At 40.5% G+C, this 26,833-nt stretch overlaps 1 protein-coding gene across 1 annotated transcript in view; it reads left to right on the plus strand.

Annotated features, from left to right (window-relative positions):
- The window catches only part of LOC124619368 (ATP-binding cassette sub-family G member 1-like), a 480,300-nt gene that overhangs the window by 446,056 nt on the left and 7,411 nt on the right, over window positions 1–26,833 (plus strand). The window contains exons 6-8 of the mRNA XM_047145693.1: window positions 1,713–1,811; window positions 22,437–22,573; window positions 22,786–22,954. Coding sequence (XP_047001649.1) covers window positions 1,713–1,811; window positions 22,437–22,573; window positions 22,786–22,954 — 405 coding nt within the window. The remainder of the gene's footprint in view (window positions 1–1,712; window positions 1,812–22,436; window positions 22,574–22,785; window positions 22,955–26,833) is intronic.

The following is a 26,833-nucleotide window of genomic DNA, read 5'->3' on the forward strand; positions in this document are numbered from 1 at the left end:
ATAAGTAAACAAACAGTAAGGTGTTTTGCATCAAGGTGTACTCACAATTCTGATATTGTTGTTTCTCTATGCAAGCACAAAAAAAAAAAAAAAAAAAAAAAAAGGTTCAAGTGGCTCTGAGCACTATGGGACTTAACATCTGAGGTCATCAGTCCCCTAGAACTTAGAACTACTTAAACCTAACTAACCTAAGGACATCACACACATCCATGCCCGAGGCAGGATTCGAACCTGCGACCATAGCGGTCGCGCGGTTCCAGACTGAAGCACCTAGAACCGCTCGGCCACACTGGCCGGCTACGCAAACACAGATCAAATGGAAGAGTAGCAAGATAAAGCTATAATTATATAGCCAAAAAGTACATTATCTATATGATCTTCAGAAGTGGCATCCTACATGTATTCATATTAAAGTAGCATAAAATAAGCATGATGAAAAGATGGTGGTTCTATCTTCAAATTCAGGAAACAATAAATATAACACAAGCTTCAAAATATATTAATTGCTTCAGTCTGGATAGTGACATTGAGCATTGTCTCATACCAGAGCACACCTCTATGCCTAGGGAAAGGGTCTTTGAAGTGACAGAGAAAAAAATAAATTTAAAAATGCTTGTCATATTTTCACACCAATAAAATTAATTACAGAATCAGACACTCCAGAATCGTTACATGTTATGGAAAAGAGGAAGGGAGAGTTCTTGAACTATCAGATCATGAGCAGAAAAACACTGGAGTATAAATACAATGATGATGTTGAGCTAGCATCATTGTTCACTAAATAACAAAACATTCATTCAGTGCAACTAGATTTGGGGTCTGTGGGATCTTTCATTCAATCATTTTACCATTCATTTCATTGTGGTTGAACAGCATCAAGCAGTACAGGTTCCAGTGAACATGTTGAAGAAATGTAATATTGAGCTTGTTACTTGTTTTTATAAACTTAAAAAATATACAATGAATGACAATTGTGAAGCTAAAATTCTAAAGGTACATGATAAACCCCTTGTTCAGTCTAAATATTTGTTCAGTGACTTCTGGATTCTAAGTTTTACCATGGATCTCAGTCCAGTTTAAACTGTATATCGACTGTAACTGACTGGACAAGTGAGAGTGCAAGTCAGAGGAAGGCAAGGAAGCAGTAACCTCAATAGAATCATGATTAGTAATGTGCTATGATGCTGAAACCAATATTCCAGTGAAGGACAGCTTTATTAATGAAGAGCAGTGATAAAAAAACTTGTTTACCAGTAAAGCAAATGGAAGATTTGATTTATTAGTAGGATATCAGTGCTTGGAAACTACAATTTGTCTATGATATCTGGTACTGTAGCATAGCTTATCAATATCACCAGAAGGCAGACCGAGCATAGGGTTCCCAACCAAGTGACAGATCACAGTTAATAAGAGCCTCTGCTATGATACTGCTGATGGGTTTTGAATTTTAACTGAAGAAACTTGCGCACAAATTGTTGTGCTGAGCCCTATCATCTCATCGGCGGTGAAAATTTCTACATCAGAGGTGCTGCATCTCCCATCTTGTAGGTTAGGCTTGTGCACAGCAGATTCTGTATGGAAATAATTATAAACACATATAAATATTAATTGTGGAGTGCAATTTATTAATGTATGCAGAAACTCAATACAAATTGTGTTGAGTGATTTCATGGGAGAGGACGCAAAAATAATAGAAACAATATTATTTTCAGTGCTTGAAGTCATCAGTGGAGAATATGGAGACTGTACTGATGTCCTAGTGACAGCAGTTAAAGAAAACAGTTGGCGAAGTTCACCTGTCCAAACAAATGGTGAGTATTCCTGTGTGTTTATTTATATCGGTTTATGTTACTAGTTAAGTTTCTTAATCACTCTATACAAGGGAAGTTCAGTCTATACTTCAGATCATCTATGAATTATCACTTTTTCTATGCTGGGTGCACTTGGTGGAAAACTGGCATTGGCTAGTCATCATAGCTGTGCATAATAACACAAAGAGCAGACATTTTCTGTTACTCCTGTGTTCTTTGTTTGTATTACGATAAGTAAGTACTTTCATTGGGATTGAAAGTAACTTGTAATTCAAGGAGTTTTTCCAGCCATTGCAGTTTAATATATTGCCTTAGGTGTGAAGTCTATATGGTATTTCTTCCTGTGCATGTGGTCTGTCTGTCATCTATTGGGCTCCAACAACACATTTCTGAACTTGTAAATTTAGAGACAAGCATACTTACCACTGTAGTGGTTAATTCAGAAGTGCCTATAATCAGAGAGCAACACTATAGAAGGTCGCAAAAGCATTTGAAGTGACATATAGTTGTAATGTATATTTGTCAATGTTTCCTTATTGTTTTTGTGTAACGCTAGGAAAAAAAAAAACACGCTTTAGGTCTTCAAGTATAATAAAATGACCGGAGACAGTAGTCCAGCAAAGGATATCCAGACAGAAAAAAATATTATATAGCAGTGCCTGTCTTATTAAGAAGTGTGAGGCACTGCAGTGGCTACAGCCATCAAGAAATACAGGAGATGTATCCACATTTGTGAATATGAACAACCTTCAGCTGTATATTGGAATAAGAACAATGAAAATTTGTGCTAGTCCAGAACTTAAACCCAGATTTTCTGCTTTACATGAGCAGTCATTGTAACTGCCTTGGCCATCTGAGCATGAACACAACGATAACACTCAAACTTCCATACATCATTTTCCATGCATTACAACCTACTCTCACAGGTTAAGCATATTGCATCCAGAAAGGATACATTTATTGAGAGTTGAAGGCCTCATATTGGTAGATAAATACAAAATAGCAGTGCCTGTGTTATTAAGAAGCATGATGCAGATTTCCTTCAGACACTCACGCACATATGAGTGTAGGTTGTGACACATGGATAATGACATACGGAAGTTAGAGTCTGGCCATGATTTGTGCATGGATAGCCAAAGCAAAGGTGAATGCTCATGTAAAGCAGGAAATGTTGGTTTGGGTCCCCATCCAGAACAAATTTTAACTGTCACCTTTCTGATACACAGCCAAAGGAGATTCATATTTTCAACTATGAATACATTTTCTGCCAGACAGAAAGTTCTATGGGAGTACTCAAAATGAAGGTCACAATTGTACAGGTTCATATGCCCATTTCTGATGTGCCCTCTGCTAAAACTGACATCAGTTGACAGAAGGAAACAAAGAGTTCAAAATTTGTGAAGCCTCTCATAACTGGAGAATAGTCCTCCATCAGAAACAGAAGAATATGAAGGAGAAGGAAAGCTGAAGGAAAGACAGGAAAAGAAAAAACACTTTTCTAAAATAGAAAAAATTATTGGTCAGAAAGGAAGTTGTTCAGAGCTCCTCAGAAAATTTGTTCTACAAAACAATATGCAGTTGCTCTGTATGCAGATGTGATTTTGATGATGACTCAGTACATAGTAATAAATGTAAAGAATGGTGGCAAAGGGTAATGAAGGTATTTGATGTTATCTGTGTGAATACTGCTGAGGAATTTCTCATGGACTGAGGGTCTGCTCTCATCTGCCCATGTGAGTAAGAGTACACAGTTAATGATTTCATTTTCTCACTATAATTGTGTCTATCATAAGAGTAAAAATGCATATAGTTTTACACTGAGTACTATGAAGGAGCTTAAGTGTCAGATTGTTATATACCGAGCGAGGTGGCGCAGTGGTTAGACACTGGACTCGCACTCGGAAGGACGACGGTTCAATCCCACATCCGGCCATCCTGATTTAGGTTTTCCGTGATTTCCCTAAATCACTCCAGGCAAATGCCGGGATGGTTCCTCTGAAAGGGCATGGCCGACTTCCTTCCCCATCCTTCCCTAATCCGATGAGACTGATGATCACGCTGTCTGGTCTCCTTCCCCAAACCAACCAACCAACCAATCAGATTGTTATATAAATTGCTAGATCAAAATAAAATATGAAGTAGATATCCACTTTTTTCCTTAACTGTGAGTTCTTATCCAAATCTTATGCAATGATGTAACAGTCAATAATGTCTTCCTATATTACTACAGAAGCAATATTCCCATGAGTATTTTCATTAGAGAGAGCTGCTATGTTTGAGGATAGCTTTCTTGTTTCCATGGCCAATGGACTATTTCAGTGTGTGTCATATATCCAGTAGTGCTCATAGACGTAACAACCAAGCACAGATTGGGTAAGATACATGATGTCATTGTATTTTATTGTGCCTATATTGTGGTTTATGGCCAAAGGAAAAATACCATCTCTGAAGTCTTGCAGGCACTTGCCTTCCCAAGTGCCACTGTGTGAAGGACGCATTATGAATACCTCCACTACAGAAAAATTGCTGCCAGCTGAATCAGCTGCTTAGGGTAAAAAATTTTGACGATGTGGGTTATCAACTAATGTCTTGGATCACAACAATGGATAGTCAGCCAACACTGCAGAAAATCACATGGCAGTTCAGTGCTGAGCAATGACAACAAGCGAGCAGCCACATTTTCATTCAGTGATTTGTTTGCTATGGGATACAGAAGCCACTGGATCACATGCATTCCTCCAGTTACTGTATATTGCATGGGACAAGTATTTATTAGGCATGAGACTCTTAGCACTGGATGCTAAAAAATGATAAGAAAGGCTATCTGCACATCAGCAAACACTGATGGTGGAAATGAGTAAGTGGAAAACCAAATGAGATGATTCAGCCCATTTGTCAACAGGACAGTACAAGTTAGTCACATGACAGTATACAAATGATTAAGGTTACAGACCAGTACAAGATTTCTAACTGTAAACACTAAGTAGAGCATTAAGTCTCCAACCTGGGCATCCAAATGTCTTAAGATGGTTCAGTGTTTTGGAAGTCCATGAGACATAAACAGGGATTGTGGGAGTACCAATACAAACAAATTGTCAACCAGGTGCAGGCTAGACCCATTCAGTAGCCATCTCACAATCTCATGGTGCACTCTTTGAAGTTGAGAAGACATCCTGGTACTTACATTCACAGTTCCACTTCGTTTTGGGGCCTGAACCACTGAAGTCTGATGTAACACTGACCTTTCCTATCACCCAACATAGGTCACTATGGGTCTTGCATGCATACAATCTTTCCATAGTCTTAATCACTCTCTTCTGCTAAACTGTTCTTCACACCTTTGGAAATGAGAAACGCAAGGACACATAATTCTATTAAGAGAGGACAATGTACAAGAATCTAGCATGCATTCCTTCAAAATCACCTTTTTTTTGTGACAAGAAAGGATTCAGTGTTTAAATGAAATATTAATAATTGTGAACAATGGGGCCAGTTTCTTATTCAGATAAAACATTAACTATGAAACTTTGTGCAAACTGTGAATTGGCAAGAAAAATATCTTTATTTCTTGTTAAAGTGCAGAAAAAATATTACACACTGGACTATCCGTCAAATGACGAAGTGGAGTTTCCATAAAGTACATTTTCATTTGTGAAAATTACAACTCCGTATGGAAACACGACTGAAATAAATAATGCACTACAAGTTAGCTACATGCCAATACAAAAATGATTAAAATTACAGGACTGACAATAGCATGTTCCATCATCTTTCGGGCGTGCACTCGGTACAGCGACAATTCTTCTTGAGATATTTCGGCTAGAAACCTCCCAGCCATCTTCAAGGCGAGTCAGAGACTGAGTTCATAGCATTTGCGTGACACAAAGCTGCTGAGGATTGAAACCGCATGCGTCAAAAGATATCGAAGTCGACACTACTGTGCTAGTCATAGATAAGATGTATATAGCAAAGATAAACATATAAGCGCAGAGTGCAAACAAAATAGTGGTGCTGGGAATCCACCTTCTTGTAAATAAATAATTAATCTTTAAAAGTGGTAACATCTGACAATAACATTTTTTTATATTTTTTGCCATTTTTCATGGCCCATCACTTAGCTAAGGAAGTGCATATTTATTTACATTGCATTATTGTACAAGTTCAACAAAAAACAAATAATCAAATAGCTTATAGGTGGACTATTTCATCATGATTACACTGGAAGAGTCACAAACCAAGATATATGAGGGCTGTTTAAAAAATTCTGGAACATTCATAATTTCGCACTGATGGCATGTTTTAATGAAATGCAGTTGGCATCCCTGCACATGTCTGTGTTAAACATGTAACTGCCAGAAGTTTCACTGTTGTATGTCTGTTAGTTATTGTTCAGAGATGTATTGAGTAGAACACTGTCACACAATTTTACAAATTTTGAGATGGCAGAGTTAGAGAAGCTCAGCATCTGCATTAAATCTTGTGTGAAACTCAACAAAACCTTTACAGAGATGCACAAAATGATGCAGGAAGCCTACAGTGATGAATACTTGAGCCATCCTTGGTGATATGAATGGTTCACATGGTTTAAAAATGGCTGGACAGAAGTTACAAATGACCCTCATTCAGGACTCCCTTCAACATCTACCAATGATGCTCATGTTGGGAACTCAGTGGAATTGTGAATGCCAATTCAAGACTGACTATCCCAGTCATTGCAGAAGAATGTAACATTTCATTTGGATCATGTCATGAAATCCTGATACAGCATCTTGGAATGCTTGTGTTGCTGCCAAGTTCTTCCCATGGCTCATGAGTAAAGACCAGAAATACCTTTGCCTAGCAATTGTGAAGAGCTTTTGGACTGCACAAATGAGAACAAGATGTTGCTTGAGAGAATCATAACTGGTGATGAGATGTGGGTCTATGGTTATAATGTTGAAACCAGGGTTCAATCTTCATGATGGGTTGTGGAAAGTTCTCAAAGACCAGAAAAAGCTCATCAGGTCAGGTCAAATATAACAGCCATGCTGACTGTTTCCTTTCACTTTGAAGGATTAATTCATCATGAACTTGTGCCACAGAGACAAACGGTTAATTTTTGGTATTATTAGGACATGTTGGAAAGCCTACAAGAAAATGTGAGAAGGAAACAGCCTGGAAAATGGCAAGACAAATCACAACTCTTTCACCATGATGACACACCCACATTTTCATCCATGTTGTTGTGTGACTATTGCACAAAAAACGAAATCACATTGGTGCCTCACCCTCCATACTCTCCAGACATGATCCCTGTGGACTTCTTTTTCATGTCCAAAGTTGAAAACCCCATTGAAAGAACAAATATTTACAACAATAGATGGGATAAAAGAAAATTTGCAGATAGCACTTCGTGTGATCCAGAAAGACACATACCAAGACTGCTTCCAGAAGCAGAAATGGCATTGGGAGTGGTATATCAATTGTGGAGGAGAGTATTCAGAAGGAGACCATGCACAATAAGTAAAAGGTAAGCACAGAAAAAATTGTGGACAATGTTCTGGACTTTTTTGAACAGACCTCATACACTATTGTTGTTTTTTAAAAGTAAATGATATATAGTGGCAACCTCATTAACTGCCAATGGACAACTGTTCCAGCCATGTTGATTCAACTGCACTGCACTAACTATTAGTACTTTATCCATTAACACCAGCCATGGGAACTACTGTCCACTTAATATTATGAAAGAATAATAATAATAATAATAATAATAATAATAAGAGATAGAGGGAGGTAGGGAATGGAAAGAGGAACAGAAAGCAGAAAAGATGTAATAAATGCTTCACTATTACAAAAACATTTATGGAGGAGGCAACAAGTACTGTGACAGTTTATGAGTTACCTTAAGTAATTTCAGGGATAAAGTAACTCTAGATCTTGTTTCATTTTTGTGCTACCTTTAGGAACCTCATGGATCCAATAGTAAGCCAACAGTATTTTTGTATATCCCATTTCACCATCCATGTTGTGTGGTAGATGAGAAGGGAGAAGGGGGGGGGGGGGGGGAACCCAGTCTCCTTTTCAGACTTGACTTGATCCAACAACAACTCAGCTGCAGAAATCAAGAGCAACTGATGGCTTACTAAACCTATTTCCAACCATTCCTGTCCAGGTGTCAGGTTATTCCTCTCTTCCAAAACATGTCACATCCTTTTGCACTGAGCACACATAAGTCAGTCAAAACCATCTTTTGATCAGTCAAGAGAAGACAGAAGCTATTTCATTCAAGATGCCATATCTCAGCTCATTACATGCTGCCTTACTAACAGGAATGACTCAAAGATGCTGTCTCTTCTCTACCATCAGAGTACTCATAAACTGGACATTCTAGAAGGATAAGGTCAGTTGTACCTATGGCTCTACAGTTATAGCTGTGATTCTTTTTTTCTCTGGATTCTGTACAGGTAATATGGATCAGTGCACTGAACCAGTGGTTGGCTGAATGTGAGCATTTGAATTCTTTCCCTGAAATTTGGCAAAGAATCATATTTACACCTTACAGTGGCAGGAGAGCAACATCTCTCTTGCCAAAAATCCATAATATAGTCTCTGATGTGATTATCATCACAAGTCACAAGCACTTCATTTACTTTGAGGCCTGGTTTCCTCCATCCAGTAGATAGCAACTCATTCTCTGATATGCTACACAAATCTACACACTACTTCCAATGCATTAGTTGATGATGTGTCAAATGCATCTGATGTACTGCCAAATGCAATTGAGGAATGCAGTAGAGCTACATACTGCATCCGCACCAAGACACCACCTACATAACACAGTAGAACTCCATCCACACCACAAACAATTTTTGTACCTACATGCTAGCATCATAGACGACTATGGTGGCTAGTATTGCCTCTTGGTAAAGATGAAAAATATTAGAGGTCAAATCTACGTCGAAAAATGCGAACAATTTTGTTCATAATTCCCAAATCTTTCAGTAGGCTGCATTTATGTATGAAAATCAGATTTCTCATCTAGGTGAGTCCCAAGATAGTTAAGGTGGGACGTTTTTGTATGGGCGCATCATTTGGTTACCATATTTCACCTGTGACTTGCCTTTTACCATTATATGTGGTGTCCAAGGATGACATGTCAATATTCAGGAATATGACAGGAATGACTGTTCAAATCAGAAAAGTATAATAAGCATTGGCCATAACATTTGTAGCTTAAGTACTATGAGCACTTCTTCTGCTTCACTACCATGAAATACACCTCTTCTACTGAACAGGTGGAAGCTCTTACAGTATGCATTTTAGAGCCTGCATTTGCTGGACACGTTTTTCTCATTTTGGTCCATAATATCACCTCTCAAAATATGGAAATCAAAGAGCTTGCAATAGAAGAGTTTTTGTTTACAGTACTGAAAATGAAGTAGTGCCAGAAGTTCCTAAGGTAGGCATTTCAGACCCCAAATTTACTAGACCTTCTTGCTTCAAATGATGGTTCCTTTTATATCCATGAATATTGACCATTGCTTCTGTGGTACCCTGTGTAAGTTGACTTTTGAGGAGAAAAGAAAAGTCTGTTTACTCTACACTACTCACAAATGGTGTCCATCAGAACTTCCATGTCCATTTCCAACTGTAGTCTGCTGTTACCTTGGCTTAATAGTAGGAGATTGTCAGCATATGTAGTTACAGTCAAAGCTTCAGATTTTTATTGGAGATATTTCAGAATGGGTTCAAGATTAACATCTCAAAATTTAGGTCCAAGGGCTGAGCACTGAGGGCAACCTTTAGTGATTATTTTGCCAAATTATTGTTGGGATTCAGCAAAGCAGCCCATCTATCTGCACAGTAGCCTGGCCAAAATAGCCAGGTAAGGTGATTCAGCTATGTAAATGAAGATATCTGCCAATGGTTTGTGAAAGGCACCAGATATATCAATATTACAGCAATTGCTTACTGGAACTCTGAAACCTTGAACAGCTGAAGCATTTGGTTAATAGCATTTTCAGCAGATTTTCCCACTAACAGTGAGATCTGATCATGAGAATTCAACATAATCTGAAACCCACGTGTACTGCAATAAAATTCTTTATGTGTCTTGGCATGGAATCAAAAAGGGCTAGGATATGTTCTCAGAGAATAGCATTCAGCACTGTGATAAAAGAGTACAAATCATAAGCAGTGATTAATCAAGAGTGTTGCCAAAAATTTTGCCAAACGATTGTACCTCTGACAGAGTGATCTCATGTCTGCAAGATAGGTACTGAATGTCTGGCTATGGAACTCTATTGATGCATATGATTTACTCCCCTGCAGGCAAGTACATTGTCCTGTTCATACAAGATCTCATGCAAGCTTCCTTTATGTGAATTCTTCCAAAGACCTAAGGAAACATAAAACAGCACACCCAGCTTGTCATTCAAGTTTGATTGTGACACTGTGTCCAGGTGCAACAAAGGATCATTATTTCACTGATTTGTGTGTGTGTGTGTGTGTGTGTGTGTGTGTGTGTGTGTGTGTGTGTGTGTTTGTTTTCTTTCAGACAAGTTGAAAAGAACAGATGACACACACACACACACACACACACATATATATATATATATATATATATATATATATATATATATATATATATAAAATAGAGGGAAACATTCCACGTGGGAAAAATATATCTAAAAACAAAGATGATGTGACTTACCAAACGAAAGCGCTGGCAGGTCAATAGACACACAAACGTACACACAAAATTGAAGCTTTCGCAACAAACTGTTGCCTCATCAGGAAATAGGGAAGGAGAGGGAAAGACGAAAGGATGTGGATTTTAAGGGAGAGGGTAAGGAGTCATTCCAATCCCGGGAGCGGAAAGACTTACCTTATGGGGAAAAAAGGACGGGTATACACTCGCACACACACACACACACACACACACACACACACACACACACACACACACACACACACATATCCATCCGCACATACACAGACACAAGCAGACATTTGTAAAGACAAAGAGAGCTAGAATTTTGTGTGTATGTTTGTGTTTGTGTGTCTATCGACCTGCCAGCACTTTTGTTTGGTAAGTCTCATCATCTTTGTTTTTATATATATCTAAAAACAAAGATGATGTGACTTACCATACGAAAGCGCTGGCAGGTCAATAGACACACAAACGTACACACAAAATTGAAGCTTTCGCAACAAACTGTTGCCTCATCAGGAAATAGGGAAGGAGAGGGAAAGACGAAAGGATGTGGATTTTAAGGGAGAGGGTAAGGAGTCATTCCAATCACGGGAGCGGAAAGACTTACCTTATGGGGAAAAAAGGACGGGTATACACTCGCACACACACACACACACACACACACACACACACACACACACACATATCCATCCGCACATACACAGACACAAGCAGACATTTGTAAAGGAAAAGAGACCTAGAATTTTGTGTGTATGTTTGTGTTTGTGTGTCTATCGACCTGCCAGCACTTTTGTTTGGTAAGTCTCATCATCTTTGTATATATATATATATATATATATATATAAACAAAGATGATGTGACTTACCATACGAAAGCGCTGGCAGGTCGATAGAAACACAAACAAACACATACATACACACAAAATTCTGCTTTCGCAACCAATGGTTGCTTCGTCAGGAAAGAGGGAAGGAGAGGGAAAGACGAAAGGATGTGGGTTTTAAGGGAGAGCGTAAGGAGTCATTCCTATCCCGGGAGCGGAAAGACTTACCTTAGGGGCAAAAAGGACAGGTATACACTCGCACACACACACATATCCATCCGCACATACACAGACACAAGCAGACATTTGTAAAGGCAAAGAGTTTGGGCAGAGATGTCAGTTGAGGCAGAAGTACAGAGGCAAAGATGTTGTTGAAAGACAGGTGAGGTATGAGCGGCGGCAACTTGAAATTAGCGGAGGTTGAGGCCTGGCGGATAACAAGAAGAGAGGATATACTGAAGGGCAAGTTCCCATCTCCGGAGTTCTGACAGGTTGGTGTTAGTGGGAAGTATCCAGATAACCTGGACGGTGTAACACTGCGCCAAGATGTGCTGGCCGTGCACCAAGGCATGTTTAGCCACAGGGTGATCCTCATTACCAACAAACACTGTCTGCCTGTGTCCATTCATGCGAATGGACAGTTTGTTGCTGGTCATTCCCACATAGAATGCATCACAGTGTAGGCAGGTCAGTTGGTAGATCACGTGGGTGCTTTCACACGTGGCTCTGCCTTTGATCATGTACACCTTCCGGGTTACAGGATTGGAGTAGGTGGTGGTGGGAGGGTGCATTGGACAGGTTTTACACTGGGGGCGGTTACAAGGGTAGGAGCCAGAGGGTAAGGAAGGTGGTTTGGGGATTTCATAGGGACGAACTAAGAGGTTATGAAGGTTAGGTGGACGGTGGAAAGACACTCTTGGTGGAGTGAGGAGAGTTTCATGATGGATGGATCTCATTTTAGGGCAGGATTTGAGGAAGTCGTATCCCTGCTGGAGAGCCACATTCAGAGTCTGATCCAGTCCCGGAAAGTATCCTGTCACAAGTGGCGCACTTTTGTGGTTCTTCTGTGGGAGGTTCTGGGTTTGAGGGGACGAGGAAGTGGCTCTGGTTATTTGCTTCTGTACCAGGTCGGGAGGGTAGTTGTGGGATGTGAAAGCTGTTTTCAGGTTGTTGTTGTAACGGTTTAGGGATTCCGGACTGGAGCAGATTCGTTTGCCACGGAGACCTAGGCTGTAGGGAAGGGACCGTTTGATGTGGAATGGGTGGCAGCTGTCATAATGGAGGTACTGTTGCTTGTTGGTGGGTTTGATGTGGACGGATGTGTGAAGCTGGCCATTGGACAGATGGAGATCAACGTCAAGGAAAGTGGCATGGGATTTGGAGTAGGACCAGGTGAATCTGATGGAACCAAAGGAGTTGAGGTTGGAGAGGAAATTCTGGAGTTCTTCTTCACTGTGAGTCCAGATCATGAAGATGTCATCAATAAATCTGTACCAAACTTTGGGTTGGCAGGCCTGGGTAACCAAGAAGGCTTCCTCTAAGCGACCCATGAATGTGTGTGTATATATATATATGGTTATAATAGAGGGAAACATTGCACGTAGGAAAAATATATCTAAAAACAAAGATGATGTGACTTACCAAATAAAAGTGCTGGCAGGTCGACAGACACACAAACGAACAGAAACAAACACACAAAATTCAAGCTTTTGCAACAAACTGTTGCCTCATCAGGAAAGAGGGAAGGAGAGGGAAAGACGAATGGATGTGGGTTTTAAGGGAGAGGGTAAGGAGTCATTCCAATCCCGGGAGCGGAAAGACTTACCTTAGGGGGAAAAAAGGACGGGTATACACTCGCACACACACACATATCCATCCACACATATACAGACACAAGCAGACAGATTTAAAGACAAAGAGTTTGGGCAGAGATGTCAGTCGAGGCAGAAGTGCAGAGGCAAAGATGATGTTGAATGACAGGTGAGGTATGAGTGGCGGCAACTTGAAATTAGCGGAGATTGAGGCCTGGTGGATAACGGGAAGAGAGGATATATTGAAGAGCAAGTTCCCACCTCCGGAGTTCAGATAGGTTGGTGTTAGTGGGAAGTATCCAGATATCCCGAACGGTGTAACACTGCGCCAAGATGTGCTGGCCGTGCACCAAGGCATGTTTAGCCACAGGGTGATCCTCATTACCAACAAACACTGTCTGCCTGTGTCCATTCATGCGAATGGACAGTTTGTTGCTGGTCATTCCCACATAGAATGCATCACAGTGTAGGCAGGTCAGTTGGTAGATCACGTGGGTGCTTTCACACGTGGCTCTGCCTTTGATCATGTACACCTTCCGGGTTACAGGATTGGAGTAGGTGGTGGTGGGAGGGTGCATTGGACAGGTTTTACACTGGGGGCGGTTACAAGGGTAGGAGCCAGAGGGTAAGGAAGGTGGTTTGGGGATTTCATAGGGACGAACTAAGAGGTTATGAAGGTTAGGTGGACGGTGGAAAGACACTCTTGGTGGAGTGGGGAGAGTTTCATGAAGGATGGATCTCATTTTAGGGCAGGATTTGAGGAAGTCGTATCCCTGCTGGAGAGCCACATTCAGAGTCTGATCCAGTCCCGGAAAGTATCCTGTCACAAGTGGCGCACTTTTGTGGTTCTTCTGTGGGAGGTTCTGGGTTTGAGGGGACGAGGAAGTGGCTCTGGTTATTTGCTTCTGTACCAGGTCGGGAGGGTAGTTGTGGGATGTGAAAGCTGTTTTCAGGTTGTTGTTGTAACGGTTTAGGGATTCCGGACTGGAGCAGATTCGTTTGCCACGGAGACCTAGGCTGTAGGGAAGGGACCGTTTGATGTGGAATGGGTGGCAGCTGTCATAATGGAGGTACTGTTGCTTGTTGGTGGGTTTGATGTGGACGGATGTGTGAAGCTGGCCATTGGACAGATGGAGGTCAACGTCAAGGAAAGTGGCATGGGATTTGGAGTAGGACCAGGTGAATCTGATGGAACCAAAGGAGTTGAGGTTGGAGAGGAAATTCTGGAGTTCTTCTTCACTGTGAGTCCAGATCATGAAGATGTCATCAATAAATCTGTACCAAACTTTGAGTTGGCAGGCCTGGGTAACCAAGAAGGCTTCCTCTAAGCGACCCATGAATGTGTGTGTATATATATATATGGTTATAATAGAGGGAAACATTGCACGTAGGAAAAATATATCTAAAAACAAAGATGATGTGACTTACCAAATAAAAGTGCTGGCAGGTCGACAGACACACAAACGAACAGAAACAAACACACAAAATTCAAGCTTTTGCAACAAACTGTTGCCTCATCAGGAAAGAGGGAAGGAGAGGGAAAGACGAATGGATGTGGGTTTTAAGGGAGAGGGTAAGGAGTCATTCCAATCCCGGGAGCGGAAAGACTTACCTTAGGGGGAAAAAAGGACGGGTATACACTCACACACACACACACATATCCATCCACACATATACAGACACAAGCAGACAGATTTAAAGACAAAGAGTTTGGGCAGAGATGTCAGTCGAGGCAGAAGTGCAGAGGCAAAGATGATGTTGAATGACAGGTGAGGTATGAGTGGCGGCAACTTGAAATTAGCGGAGATTGAGGCCTGGTGGATAACGGGAAGAGAGGATATATTGAAGAGCAAGTTCCCACCTCCGGAGTTCAGATAGGTTGGTGTTAGTGGGAAGTATCCAGATATCCCGAACGGTGTAACACTGCGCCAAGATGTGCTGGCCGTGCACCAAGGCATGTTTAGCCACAGGGTGATCCTCATTACCAACAAACACTGTCTGCCTGTGTCCATTCATGCGAATGGTCAGTTTGTTGCTGGTCATTCCCACATAGAATGCATCACAGTGTAGGCAGGTCAGTTGGTAGATCACGTGGGTGCTTTCACACGTGGCTCTGCCTTTGATCGTGTACACCTTCCGGGTTACTGGACTGGAGTAGGTGGTGGTGGGAGGGTGCATGGGACAGGTTTTACACCGGGGGCGGTTGCAAGGGTAGGAGCCAGAGGGTAAGGAAGGTGGTTTGGGGATTTCATAGGGATGAACTAAGAGGTTACGAAGGTTAGGTGGACGGCGGAAAGACACTCTTGGTGGAGTGGGGAGGATTTCATGAAGGATGGATCTCATTTCAGGGCAGAATCACTTTGCCACGAAGAAAAATGATCCTAATCCTACCCCTAATGATCCAACTCCCCAAGACACTATCATAATTGAACCTTGCCTGGAACAGTTCCATCCTCCATCGCAGCGGGACCCACCTCCTCTTCCTCAAAATCACCCTCACCAAACCTTCCAGGAATTTCTGACTTCCAGCCTTGCCTCTCAGTCCTTCTTAAAAAACCTTAATCCTACTCCCAACATCACCTCTGCTGAAGCCCAGGCTATCCGTGATCTGAAGGCTGACCGGTCCATCGTCATTCTTCCGACGGACAAGGGTTCCAGGACTGTGGTACTTGATCGTCGGGAGTATGTGGCTGAGGGACTGCGTCAGCTTTCAGACAACACCACATACAAAGTTTGCCAAGGTAATCCCATTCCTGATGTCCAGGCGGAGCTTCGAGGAATCCTCAGAACCTTAGGCCCCCTACAAAACCTTTCACCTGACTCCATCAACCTCCTGACCCCACCGACACCCCGCACCCGTACCTTCTACCTTCTTCCTAAAATTCACAAACCCAATCATCCTGGCCGCCCCATTGTAGCTGGTCACCAAGCCCCCACGGAACGTATCTCTGCCTACGTAGATCAACACCTTCAACCCATTACATTCAGTCTCCCATCCTTCATCAAAGACACCAACCACTTTCTCGAACGCCTGGAATCCTTACCCAATCCGTTACCCCCAGAAACCATCCTTGTAACCATTGATGCCACTTCCTTATACACAAATATCCCACACGTCCAGGGCCTCGCTGCAATGGAGCACTTCCTTTCACGCCGATCACCTGCCACCCTACCTAAAACCTCTTTCCTCATTACCTTAGCCAGCTTCATCCTGACCCACAACTTCTTCACTTTTGAAGACCAGACATACCAACAATTAAAGGGAACAGCCATGGGTACCAGGATGGCCCCTTCGTACGCCAACCTATTCATGGATCACTTAGAGGAAGCCTTCTTAGTCACCCAGGCCTGCCAACCCAAAGTTTGGTACAGATTTATTGATGACATCTTTATGATCTGGACTCACAGTGAAGAAGAACTCCAGAATTTCCTCTCCAACCTCAACTCCGTTGGTTCCATCAGATTCACCTGGTCCTACTCCAAATCCCATGCCACTTTCCTTGATGTTGAGCTCCACCTGTCCAATGGCCAGCTTCACACGTCCGTCCACATCAAACCCACCAACAAACAACGGTACCTCCATTACGACAGCTGCCACCCATTTCACATCAAACGGTCCCTTCCCTACAGCCTGGGTCTTCGTGGCAAACGAATCTGCTCCAGTCCGGAATCCCTGAAGCATTACACCAACAACTTGACAACAGCTTTCGCATCCCGCAACTACCCTCCTGACCTGGTACAGAAGCAAATAACCAGAGCCACTTCCTCATCCTCTCAAACGCAGAACCTCCCACAGAAGAACCACAAAAGTGCCCCACTTGTGACAGGATACTTTCCGAGACTGGATCAGATTCTGAATGTGGCTCTCCAGCAGTGATACAACTTCCTCAAATCCTGCCCTGAAATGAGATCCATCCTTCATGAAATCCTCCCCACTCCACCAAGAGTGTCTTTCCGCTGTCCACCTAACCTTCATAACCTCTTAGTTCATCCCTATGAAATCCCCAAACCACCTTCCCTACTCTCTGGCTCCTACCCTTGTAACTGCCCCCGGTGTAAAACCTGTCCCATGCACCCTCCCACCACCACCTACTCCAGTCCAGTAACACGGAAGGTGTACACGATCAAAAGCAGAGCCACATGTGAAAGCACCCACGTGATCTACCAACTGACCTGCCTACACTGTGATGCATTCTATGTGGGAATGACCAGCAACAAACTGTCCATTCGCATGAATGGACACAGGCAGACAGTGTTTGTTGGTAATGAGGATCACCCTGTGGCTAAACATGCCTTGGTGCACGGCCAGCACATCTTGGCACAGTGTTACACCGTTCGGGTTATCTGGATACTTCCCACTAACACCAACCTATCCGAACTCCGGAGGTGGGAACTTGCTCTTCAATATATCCTCTCTTCCCGTTATCCACCAGGCCTCAATCTCTGCTAATTTCAAGCTGCCGCCACTCATACCTCACCTGTCATTCAACATCATCTTTGCCTCTGCACTTCTGCCTCAACTGACATCTCTGCTCAAACTCTTTGTCTTTAAATATGTCTGCTTGTGTCTGTATATGTGTGGATGGATATGTGTGTGTGTGCAAGTGTATACCCGTCCTTTTTTCCCCCTAAAGTAAGTCTTTCCGCTCCCGGGATTGGAATGACTCCTTACCCTCTCCCTTAAAACCCACATCCTTTCGTCTTTCCCTCTCCTTCCCTCTTTCCTGATGAGGCAACAGTTTGTTGCAAAAGCTTGAAATTTGTGTGTTTGTTTCTGTTCGTTTGTGTGTCTGTCGACCTGCCAGCACTTTCATTTGGTAAGTCACATCATCTTTGTTACTTACTTACTTATCGCGAATGGACCCAGAAGGATCACGCAAAGCTTTCTGATGTCGTTTCTTCCATACTTCTTTCATTCGTTCTCCATGTTTTCTTTTTCTTTCTTCTGTCCATTTTGTTCCTGGTCTCTTTAGTGCTTCCTTCTCTGACAATACAATCCACTTTTCCACCTTATTTCTAAAAGTTTTTCTATCTTTGACATCTTTAAGTTCAATATTTGCTTTTTGTAAATCTAACTTTACTTAGCTAATCCATGGTGTTGTTGATTTGACTTTTTCTATGTAAGTGAGAATTCTGTTGGTGAGTCGTGTGGGGGGAAGTCTAGTGACATGTCCATAAAATTTTAATCTTCGCCTTCTTATGTCTACTGCCAGGTTTGATATAGTTTCTGTGGTTCTTCTTGATTGTATCCGGTATCCTTCTTCTGTTAATTTTGGACCTAAAATCTTTCTCATAATTTTGCGTTCTTCTTTTAGTATTTTTTCTAAATCACATTTTGTGTGGAGTGTGAGCGTTTCACTAGCATATAGTGCTGCTGGCTTAATTACTGCGCAGTAGTGTCTGATTTTTGTGTTCGAGGACATGCATTTTTTATTGTGTATTTCATGTGTCATACCATATGCTCTCTTCATTTTCTGTTGTCTGATCTTCTGTGCAACTTTCTCTCCTCCGGTTGGCTCCAAAATTTCACCTAGGTATTTAAAATGTTTTACTCTATTTATTTTTCCATATTTTGTGTTTAAACTGTGTATATGGAATTTCGTACAGAAAAATTCTGTCTTTTGAAACGAAATTTGTAAACCTACTTTATCCGTGCATTCCTTAAGGATCTCTATTTGTTTGCTGGTGATTTCTTCATCATCTGCAAGTATGGCCAAGTCGTCCGCGAATGCTAAACAAGATATCTCCACGTTGTCTTTGGTTCTACCAAGATGGATTGGTTTCCAGTAGGATTGATTTTTTAATTCTTTTTCCCATTCCTTAATGACTTTATCCAGGACTATATTAAACAGAAGTGGAGATAGCCCGTCACCTTGACGTACTCCAGTTTTTATGAGAAAAGGTTCAGAGATTTCTCCCCTGAATTTAACTTTAGATACAGTGTCTGTCAGTGATTCTTTGATAAGCCTTAGTGTTTTGGAGTCAAGTCCAAGTTCCTCTAAAATGTTAAACAAAGATTGCCAGTCAATTGAGTCATAGGCTTTCTTAAAATCTACAAATGTACAAATTATGGGGGCATTTCTAATTGCTTTGTGTTTTAATATTGTCTTTAAATTAAATATTTGTTCTATGCATGAGCGACCGGGGCGGAAGCCTGCTTGATAATCACCAATTTGGCGTTCCAGCTGCTCTTGTGTTCTTTTCAGCAGGCATGTTGAGAGAATTTTGTAGGTGACTTGTAAAAGTGAGATTCCCCTGTAGTTATTGACATTTGTTCTATCTCCTTTTTTATGTAACAGGTGAATAAGGGCACATTTCCAATCCTCTGGTAATTTTTCTGTTTCCCATATTTTTGTTATTATTTTTGTGAGCTCTTGCAACGTCTTTGGTCCTAGGTTTTTTAATAGCTCTGCAACAATGCCATCTTCACCAGATGTTCTATTATTTTTTAAGTTTTTAATGTGACATTTGATTTCTTCCTGTGTTGGTGGTAATGAATCCGGTTGAGCGTTGGCACTGATTTCTTTGGGAAACCTTAAACTAGGTTCTGGGCAATTTAGTAGGTTAGAAAAATATTGAGCCAATACTTGACAGTTTTCCTGGTTTGTTAGGGCTAATTTACCATCTGGTTTTCTGAAACATAAATTTTGAGGGATATATCCTCGTATTTTATCTGCGAAAGCTCTGTAGAAGTCTCTTGTATTATAGTTTTGGAAATTTTCTTCTATGGCATCCAGTTGTGCCTTTGTGTACTTCCTTTTTGCTTGCCTAATAGATTTTGAAACCTGTTTTCTAACCTCGTTAAATAAATGTAGACTTTCTTGTGATTTTTTACTGTTATATTCTTGAAATGCCTTTTTTCTCCTTTCCGATGCATTTTCACAGTCTGAATCCCACCAAGGGTGTTTGAATATCTTTTTCAAGGGAATAGTTTCCTTAGCTATTCGCGTGATTTTAGAATGAAATTCTTCCCATGTGTTTGCCTTTTCCTTCTCCCATTCTTCTTTTACTTTAGATTCTTTAATCTTCTTGGTGTCATATTTCTGTATTTCTGTTTTCTTCTGATGACTTCTTCGTGCTGTAAACTTGATTTTAATTCTAGTTAGGTAATGGTCTGAATCAATGTTTGCTCCTCTGCGTACTTGGATGTCGTAAATTTCTTTTTGTACTGGGTATGAAATCGCCTCATGATCTATTTGAAACTCGCCAATTTGTTGTATAGGAGATCTCCATGTCTTTTGTTTTCTTGGACATTTTCTTAGAGATGTTGACATTATCTTCAGGTTATTCTGCTTACATAGTTCGACCAGCCTTGTACCATTTTTATTGGTAAATTTATGTGCAGGATATTTGCCTACAGTTTTTTGGTGGATTTTCTCTCTACCAATTTGGGCATTAAAATCGCCAAGTAGAACTTTTGTATCATCTTTTGGAATCTTGGCCATTATATTCTCCAAATTTTCCCAGAACTTTTCTGTTTCTATGGGGTTTTTCTTGTTGTCTCCGTTTGTGGGAGCGTGAACATTAACCATTGTGTATGTTTTGTTGGCACATTGTAAGCGCATCGTCATTATCCTATTATTTACGGGAGTAACTTCATTGATGGAGCTGAGCACACTCTTGTGTATGATAAACGCCATCCCGAGATGGGGGGCTCCTCTTCCGATTCGTTTATCCATCTTGCTCTTAAAGATGCGATAGTTGCCATAATCTGATGTTTCTTCATCTGTAAAACATGTCTCCTGTAAAGCTAGTATTACTATCTTTTGCTTTTCAAGTTCTGTTGTAAGGTTTAGAAGTTTTCCTGGTTGGATTAATGTATTTATGTTAAAGGTTCCAATGTATGTAGGTGTTTTAAGTGGAAGTTTGCCAGAGAGCTCCGACTTTCTCTGATGTAATCGTGTAAGTCCAGGTTCCCCAGAATCCGAATTCCTGGTTGCCATCTGTTGATGGGTGGATTGGTTACCACCTGGGGTAATGTTGTTATTACTTGCACGAGTCACACTTGCTTGTAATCAAGTTGGTCCAGTGTTTCCACTGGGTGTTTAGAACCAGGGATTGTTAGTTCCTGGCGCATTATGACCAGCCGCACATTGTGTGAACAGACGCTGACCAGGATGCCGATGGTTCCCACTTCAGACGCGTCCTGGATTTGGGTGTTGACAGTGCTTATTGTAATGGCGGCACTTACTCGCCATGATACAGCAACGTCTTCGGGTTCTGTGGTTTTTTAATGAGTGTGACCCTTGCCAAAAGTCACCCTTCCACACCCTCGTGATGCTGCCGTCTCGGTCCGGGACTGCTTATTTGGGTTTCCCCTTATTCGCAGCTGTCCACCATATCTGATGGATCGTTCGCTATCCGCCACCTGCGACCCGCCCTGTACCTGAGGCTCGGCTTTGTTTTTATATATATATATTGCATGCTCTTAAGAAAGGGGGACTCAAATGTATGACTGTAACATTGTCTGTGGACATACTAATAAACATTGTCAGTGATTTCTAACACATTAAAATATCCTCCCTTATACTTTGTTCAGGAGCCCAGGCACATTGTTACTATCACATATTTGCGATAGTAACAATACTGCGAAAAGGAAAGTTGCTACTCACCATATAGTGAGGTGCAGAGTCATGGATGCCTAACAGCGACTCAGCATCTGTGCTATATGGTGAGTAGCAACTTTCCTTTTCGTAACATTGTTATATTTGTCATTGTCAAACATGAGATACTGTTCCTTTTAAGGAGAGTGTGTATCAATTAGTCTTATGTATTCTAAATCATTTTGAAACAGGCAGGGGAATGCACTCCCTGGCTGACCAACAATGCTGATGTACAAAAGGATGTTGGACATTCCACAAACAACTATGTGGCAAAGATAGGAATATCATTAGTCACTCCTTTTGCTGTTCCATCCAGAAATAAAATCTCAACACTCTATTGCTGTACCTGATCTTTTGATTCCTGAGGCATATGTTAGATTGGTTAAGAGCATCTGATGGATCTTGTGATACCATGTATTATACTGAAGGATTTGTAAAGAGTCATATTACATAAATTTAAGTTCATCAGCCTTGATAAACCATAATGCTTTCATATTTCTGTGCACTACCAATACTTTGTAGTACATATCATCTCAACATATTGCAGTAAGTGGAAGCCAAAAATTCAAGAAAACTGATTAACATATTTTCTAATGTATCAGCTAAACTTGGAGCATTCTTATCCCTGAACTGCATGAGTCTTTAAGGTCTGATAGCTACACCTTTTAAGTACTGTAATTCATCTGATTCTAGGTAATGCAGTTGTGGTAGAGACTAGGAAAGATGGCACTGTACCACACAAAACTCTAGTTCTTGTAGCTAAGCCTTCAGAGTTTACAAGATTCTGGACTCTATTGCAAAGGTTTTACGTGCAGCTCTACAGAGACTGGGTAAGTCAGACTCATTTCAATATGTGTGATGCAGCATGTTTATGAACTATGAAAAAAATAAAATAAAATAGCATGTTTCCTTAATAATCCTGCAAAATCAATTTTCTGTGTCAGTGTTTTAAGCTATTAATAACTTGTGGTTATTAAAATGTGTTGACAATGTAAGCACTTTCATTGAGCTTTAAATACTTGCAATATTTCTTTTCCGACAGACTGTCACACATCTCAAATTGGTGCTTCATGTTCTTGTTGGAGTTGTGTTTGGGCTTAATTTTACTGGAGCTGGAAATGATGCTTCAAAAACATTCAACAATGTCAGCTTTCTATTCTGTACCAATCTGTACCTAGCTTATACAGCTGTTATGCCAGCTGTTTTGAGGTGTAAGTATAAGCCCAATCATTCTTACATTATCTTCAGAAAGCATGAAACCTGTATTTATTTTTTTTTCTAGCTAAATATTTGCTCCGTGACTTGTAGTAAAATATACCTTAGATGTTTCTCTTGTTTATTGAAATTATTTTCAATTTGTTCAGAAACTGGTGTCCTAGAACTTATTACTCAGAAACTGGAACCTAAAATTTCAGAGCTTCTCTAATTACTCATTGTGGCAACCAAACTGTATTGTTTAGTGACTCAGACAGATGGTAGTGTGATGATACTATGTCTAGGCTGTATGGAAGGTGAGGAAAGAGTCTCCACTCAAACTGTACAGTCTCAACTCTAGTCTGCATAAATATATGTGCTCTTGCATTACCATGGAAAAATCAGTAAATGTTGTGAAGAGTGAACTCTATGTAAATGAGCATAATGTTTTCTCAGGTTACTGAGATACTGAACCAAACTGATTAATTTCTCCTCCTGTCTAAAACTCAGCAGTTTTTTTTTTATCTCATTACCAAAGCTTTTTGCCATCATCATCTCAGTGGTTTGCAGAGTTCTGAACAATAATAAATAAGTAAAATTCCAATTTAATGGAAAGTTGATGATGGGACTATTAGAAATATAGTGACAATTCTAACTTGTTTCTTTATTTCTTTGGCAATTTAACGGAATGCCAGTGACCACCTTTACTTCTCAAATACAAAGAAGTGATGCTATGTCTCATACATAGTCACAGTGCTTGCTTCAGGCTCCTCCCATTTGAATGGGTTCACCAAGCTGATGCTACTGCTTTCCACTCACTACTGGTTAATCATTATTCATGTACCCAAGGTTCACAAACTCTTGAATGACTTAATTTATCAATAACAGTATGGTATTCTGCATTTAGCAATAGAAAATTTCCAATGCAATTCATCACCTGTTAACAAGCGAATGGCGCAGATTGTGTTACCATTGTGTTAGACGTTTGGTGAAGTCACTAGTGAGGCACACAGTCTCCCCCACTTTTGACCAGGCAGTTGCATATGTCCTGCAGCTTCTATTAACTGACAAATACTTCATCTTCTTAGCTGATGTCAAATGTAGCATTCCCCACAAAAGATTATTCTGAGTTTCACATGCAGCATTCAAAACTTATGCAACAGCCTGTTATCTAATATGCATATCAATGTTAGTCTTTTTATAAATGCTACTATGCTGTAATCTGTTGATGGAACTTGTTGATATGTCTAAAAAGAATACAGTAAGATAAGAACATAGTTCTAGATTCACATTTCCCACATTATTGCAATATTTTATGAGATTTTTTTAAAAAAGAAAACGAAAAAAAGAAAAAAAAACATGGTTCATTACTTTCCAACAACTGTTCTGTAGTATCAGATTCTGATATTTGACAAATGTATGGAATAAGCAATAATTAACAGTATAGCATATGTAAACTTCTTTAAATTTTTAATTCAAAGAGGTGCGCACACAATTACTGCAAAACTGGAATCTTATGTTTACAATTAAGGTATGGCTCAAAGAAATAAGATTTTAATCCATAAATTGTAAAAACGGTAGAATGTACAAAACTTTTAAAAAAATTCTACTTCAAAAAGAAAGGAAAAATAATGCTTCTTAATAATATTCTGTTTTTCACTGCAAAATCATTAGTACCTTCTGTCTCCCATTTGCTGAATCTGGCAATATGCCTTAGGGGAAGTGATGGTAATGTGAAACAGGCTTGTAATATGAAACACCATAGCATTTGAAGATTAGTAATGTCATTTGGTGTCAGCCACTAGAGGCAGCAGAGGTCAGTATCTCATTGTCTGTAGCCATGAGTAGACACACATCGTTTTCCAACCTCCAAAAGTTTTTGCAATATGAGATTCAAATATTTTTCCTGCTACCTTTATTTAGAAGTTAGCATACTGTTTCTACATTATGATTTAGTAATGGAATTAAGCCTGCAAATGATAATTGTAGTTACTTGAAATTGTTAACCAAAAGTGTAGTCTGTTTGGTTAGTTTTGAAAATCAATTTGGGTGGAAATATGAAACAGGCTGTTCCATATTACAACACCTTTTATGTTTTGTAGGTGTCACCATGCCAAGAAGCAGGTTATGTCCTGAAAAAATGGGAATGTGACAGAAATCACACACTGAAGATGTGGTTCAAGCAATAATGGCTGTTAGGGATGAAACTAAAACTCTAAATGAAGCAGCAAGATGTTTCAGTATACCAAAAGCTACTCTGTTTAGAAAGGTGGCTAGAAAGGATATAGATTCAAATACTTTAACACATGAAAAATTAGGTAGAAAACCTATTCTTCCCAAGAAATTGAAAAGAAGCTTGTTGAGTATTGCCTATTGATGGAACAGAAATTTTTTGGACTCACTCGTAATAATGTGAGGCGAATGGCTTATCAGCTGGCAGTAAGAAATGGAGTCAGGAATCCTTTCACTGATGATATGGCTGGAAGGGCATGGTTCGATTACTTCATGAACAGACACAAGAATCAGCATTCAGTACAAAAGCCTGAAGGAACATCATTTGCTCGAGTCACTGGCCTTAACTAAGAGAGTGTCATGAAATGTTTTGATATTCTGGAAGCCGAATACACTAAACATTGCTATCCTCCTGACCAGATCTTCATTGTTGATGAGTCTGATCTTAGTGTAGTCCAAACAAAAATTCCACGTGTAATTGACATGAAGGGAAGAAAACAGACAGGAGCCCTCATTGCTGCAGAGAGGGGAAGTCTGGTGATGATCATTGCAAGCATGAGTGCAGGTGGCAGCTTTGTGCCTCCAATGATGATTTTTCCAGGCACCAATTGGACAAACAGATTAATGAAAGGTGCACCTCCTGGAGCTATTGGAAAATGTCATCCGTCAGGCTGGGTACAGTCGTATCTACTCACTGAATGGTTTACCCAATTCTTTGAACATATGAAACCTACAGCTGAATCCCCAGTCTTGCTCATACTGGATGGACATTATTCTCACACTAGGAATATAGATGTCATAATAAAAGCAAAAGATAATCATGTGACCATTCTCTGCTTGCCACCTCATACTACACATAGACTACAGCCCCTTGATAGGACTTTCATGGGCCCCCTAAAAACATACTACTGTGAAGAGATTAGGCAGGCACTAAGAACAGGCAGTATGGACACCTACGATATTGCAGAGAAGTTTGGAAAAGTGTACCACAGAGTCCAAAGTAGTGCAGTAGCAGTCAATGGATTCAAATGTACCAACATTTATCCACTAAACAGATGTATTTTTACAGAAGCAGATTTCATTGCAGGTGAACATGAAGCATAAAAGGTTTCTGAGAGTGGTGAAGCACTTTGTGACAATGGAGATGTTGGAGGTGATTCGAAGCAAGGTGATGGGGGGTTGAAGGGAAGAGCAGACAGTGGGTCCATCAACATCTGTGGGCTATGTAAAGCCACAACACATCTCTCCAGTCCCAAGTTCAAAAACGAAGATATCAAACAGAGGTCAGAAAGCACTTTCAGCTACTGTCCAAACCGGTTCGCCCTATAAAAACACTTTGAAGTGTTTCATGAACAAGAAACAAAATACTGAACTGAATCTACAGAACAAAAAGGCATCAATTCTGGTATCTTCCTTTTATAGCCCTACAAATCAACCAGGAACTGCCAAAATGTCAGACAGACATACAAGAGTGAAGACTGTTGACACCGGGAAATGAACACTGTTCTCAACTACAAAAAGAAGTAAGGATGAAAGTTGTTGCAAGGAAGAGGAAATAGAACTATCTTCTGGTAGTTCAAACCTGATAGAATCTCTTGGGAAAGATGTTTCTGAAAACAATGATCCAGACTGTTTGTTTTGCAGTGAGGCATTTAAATAGTCAA

Source organism: Schistocerca americana, chromosome 6 (genome assembly GCF_021461395.2).
Source record: "Schistocerca americana isolate TAMUIC-IGC-003095 chromosome 6, iqSchAmer2.1, whole genome shotgun sequence".
Lineage (NCBI taxonomy): Eukaryota > Metazoa > Arthropoda > Insecta > Orthoptera > Acrididae > Schistocerca > Schistocerca americana.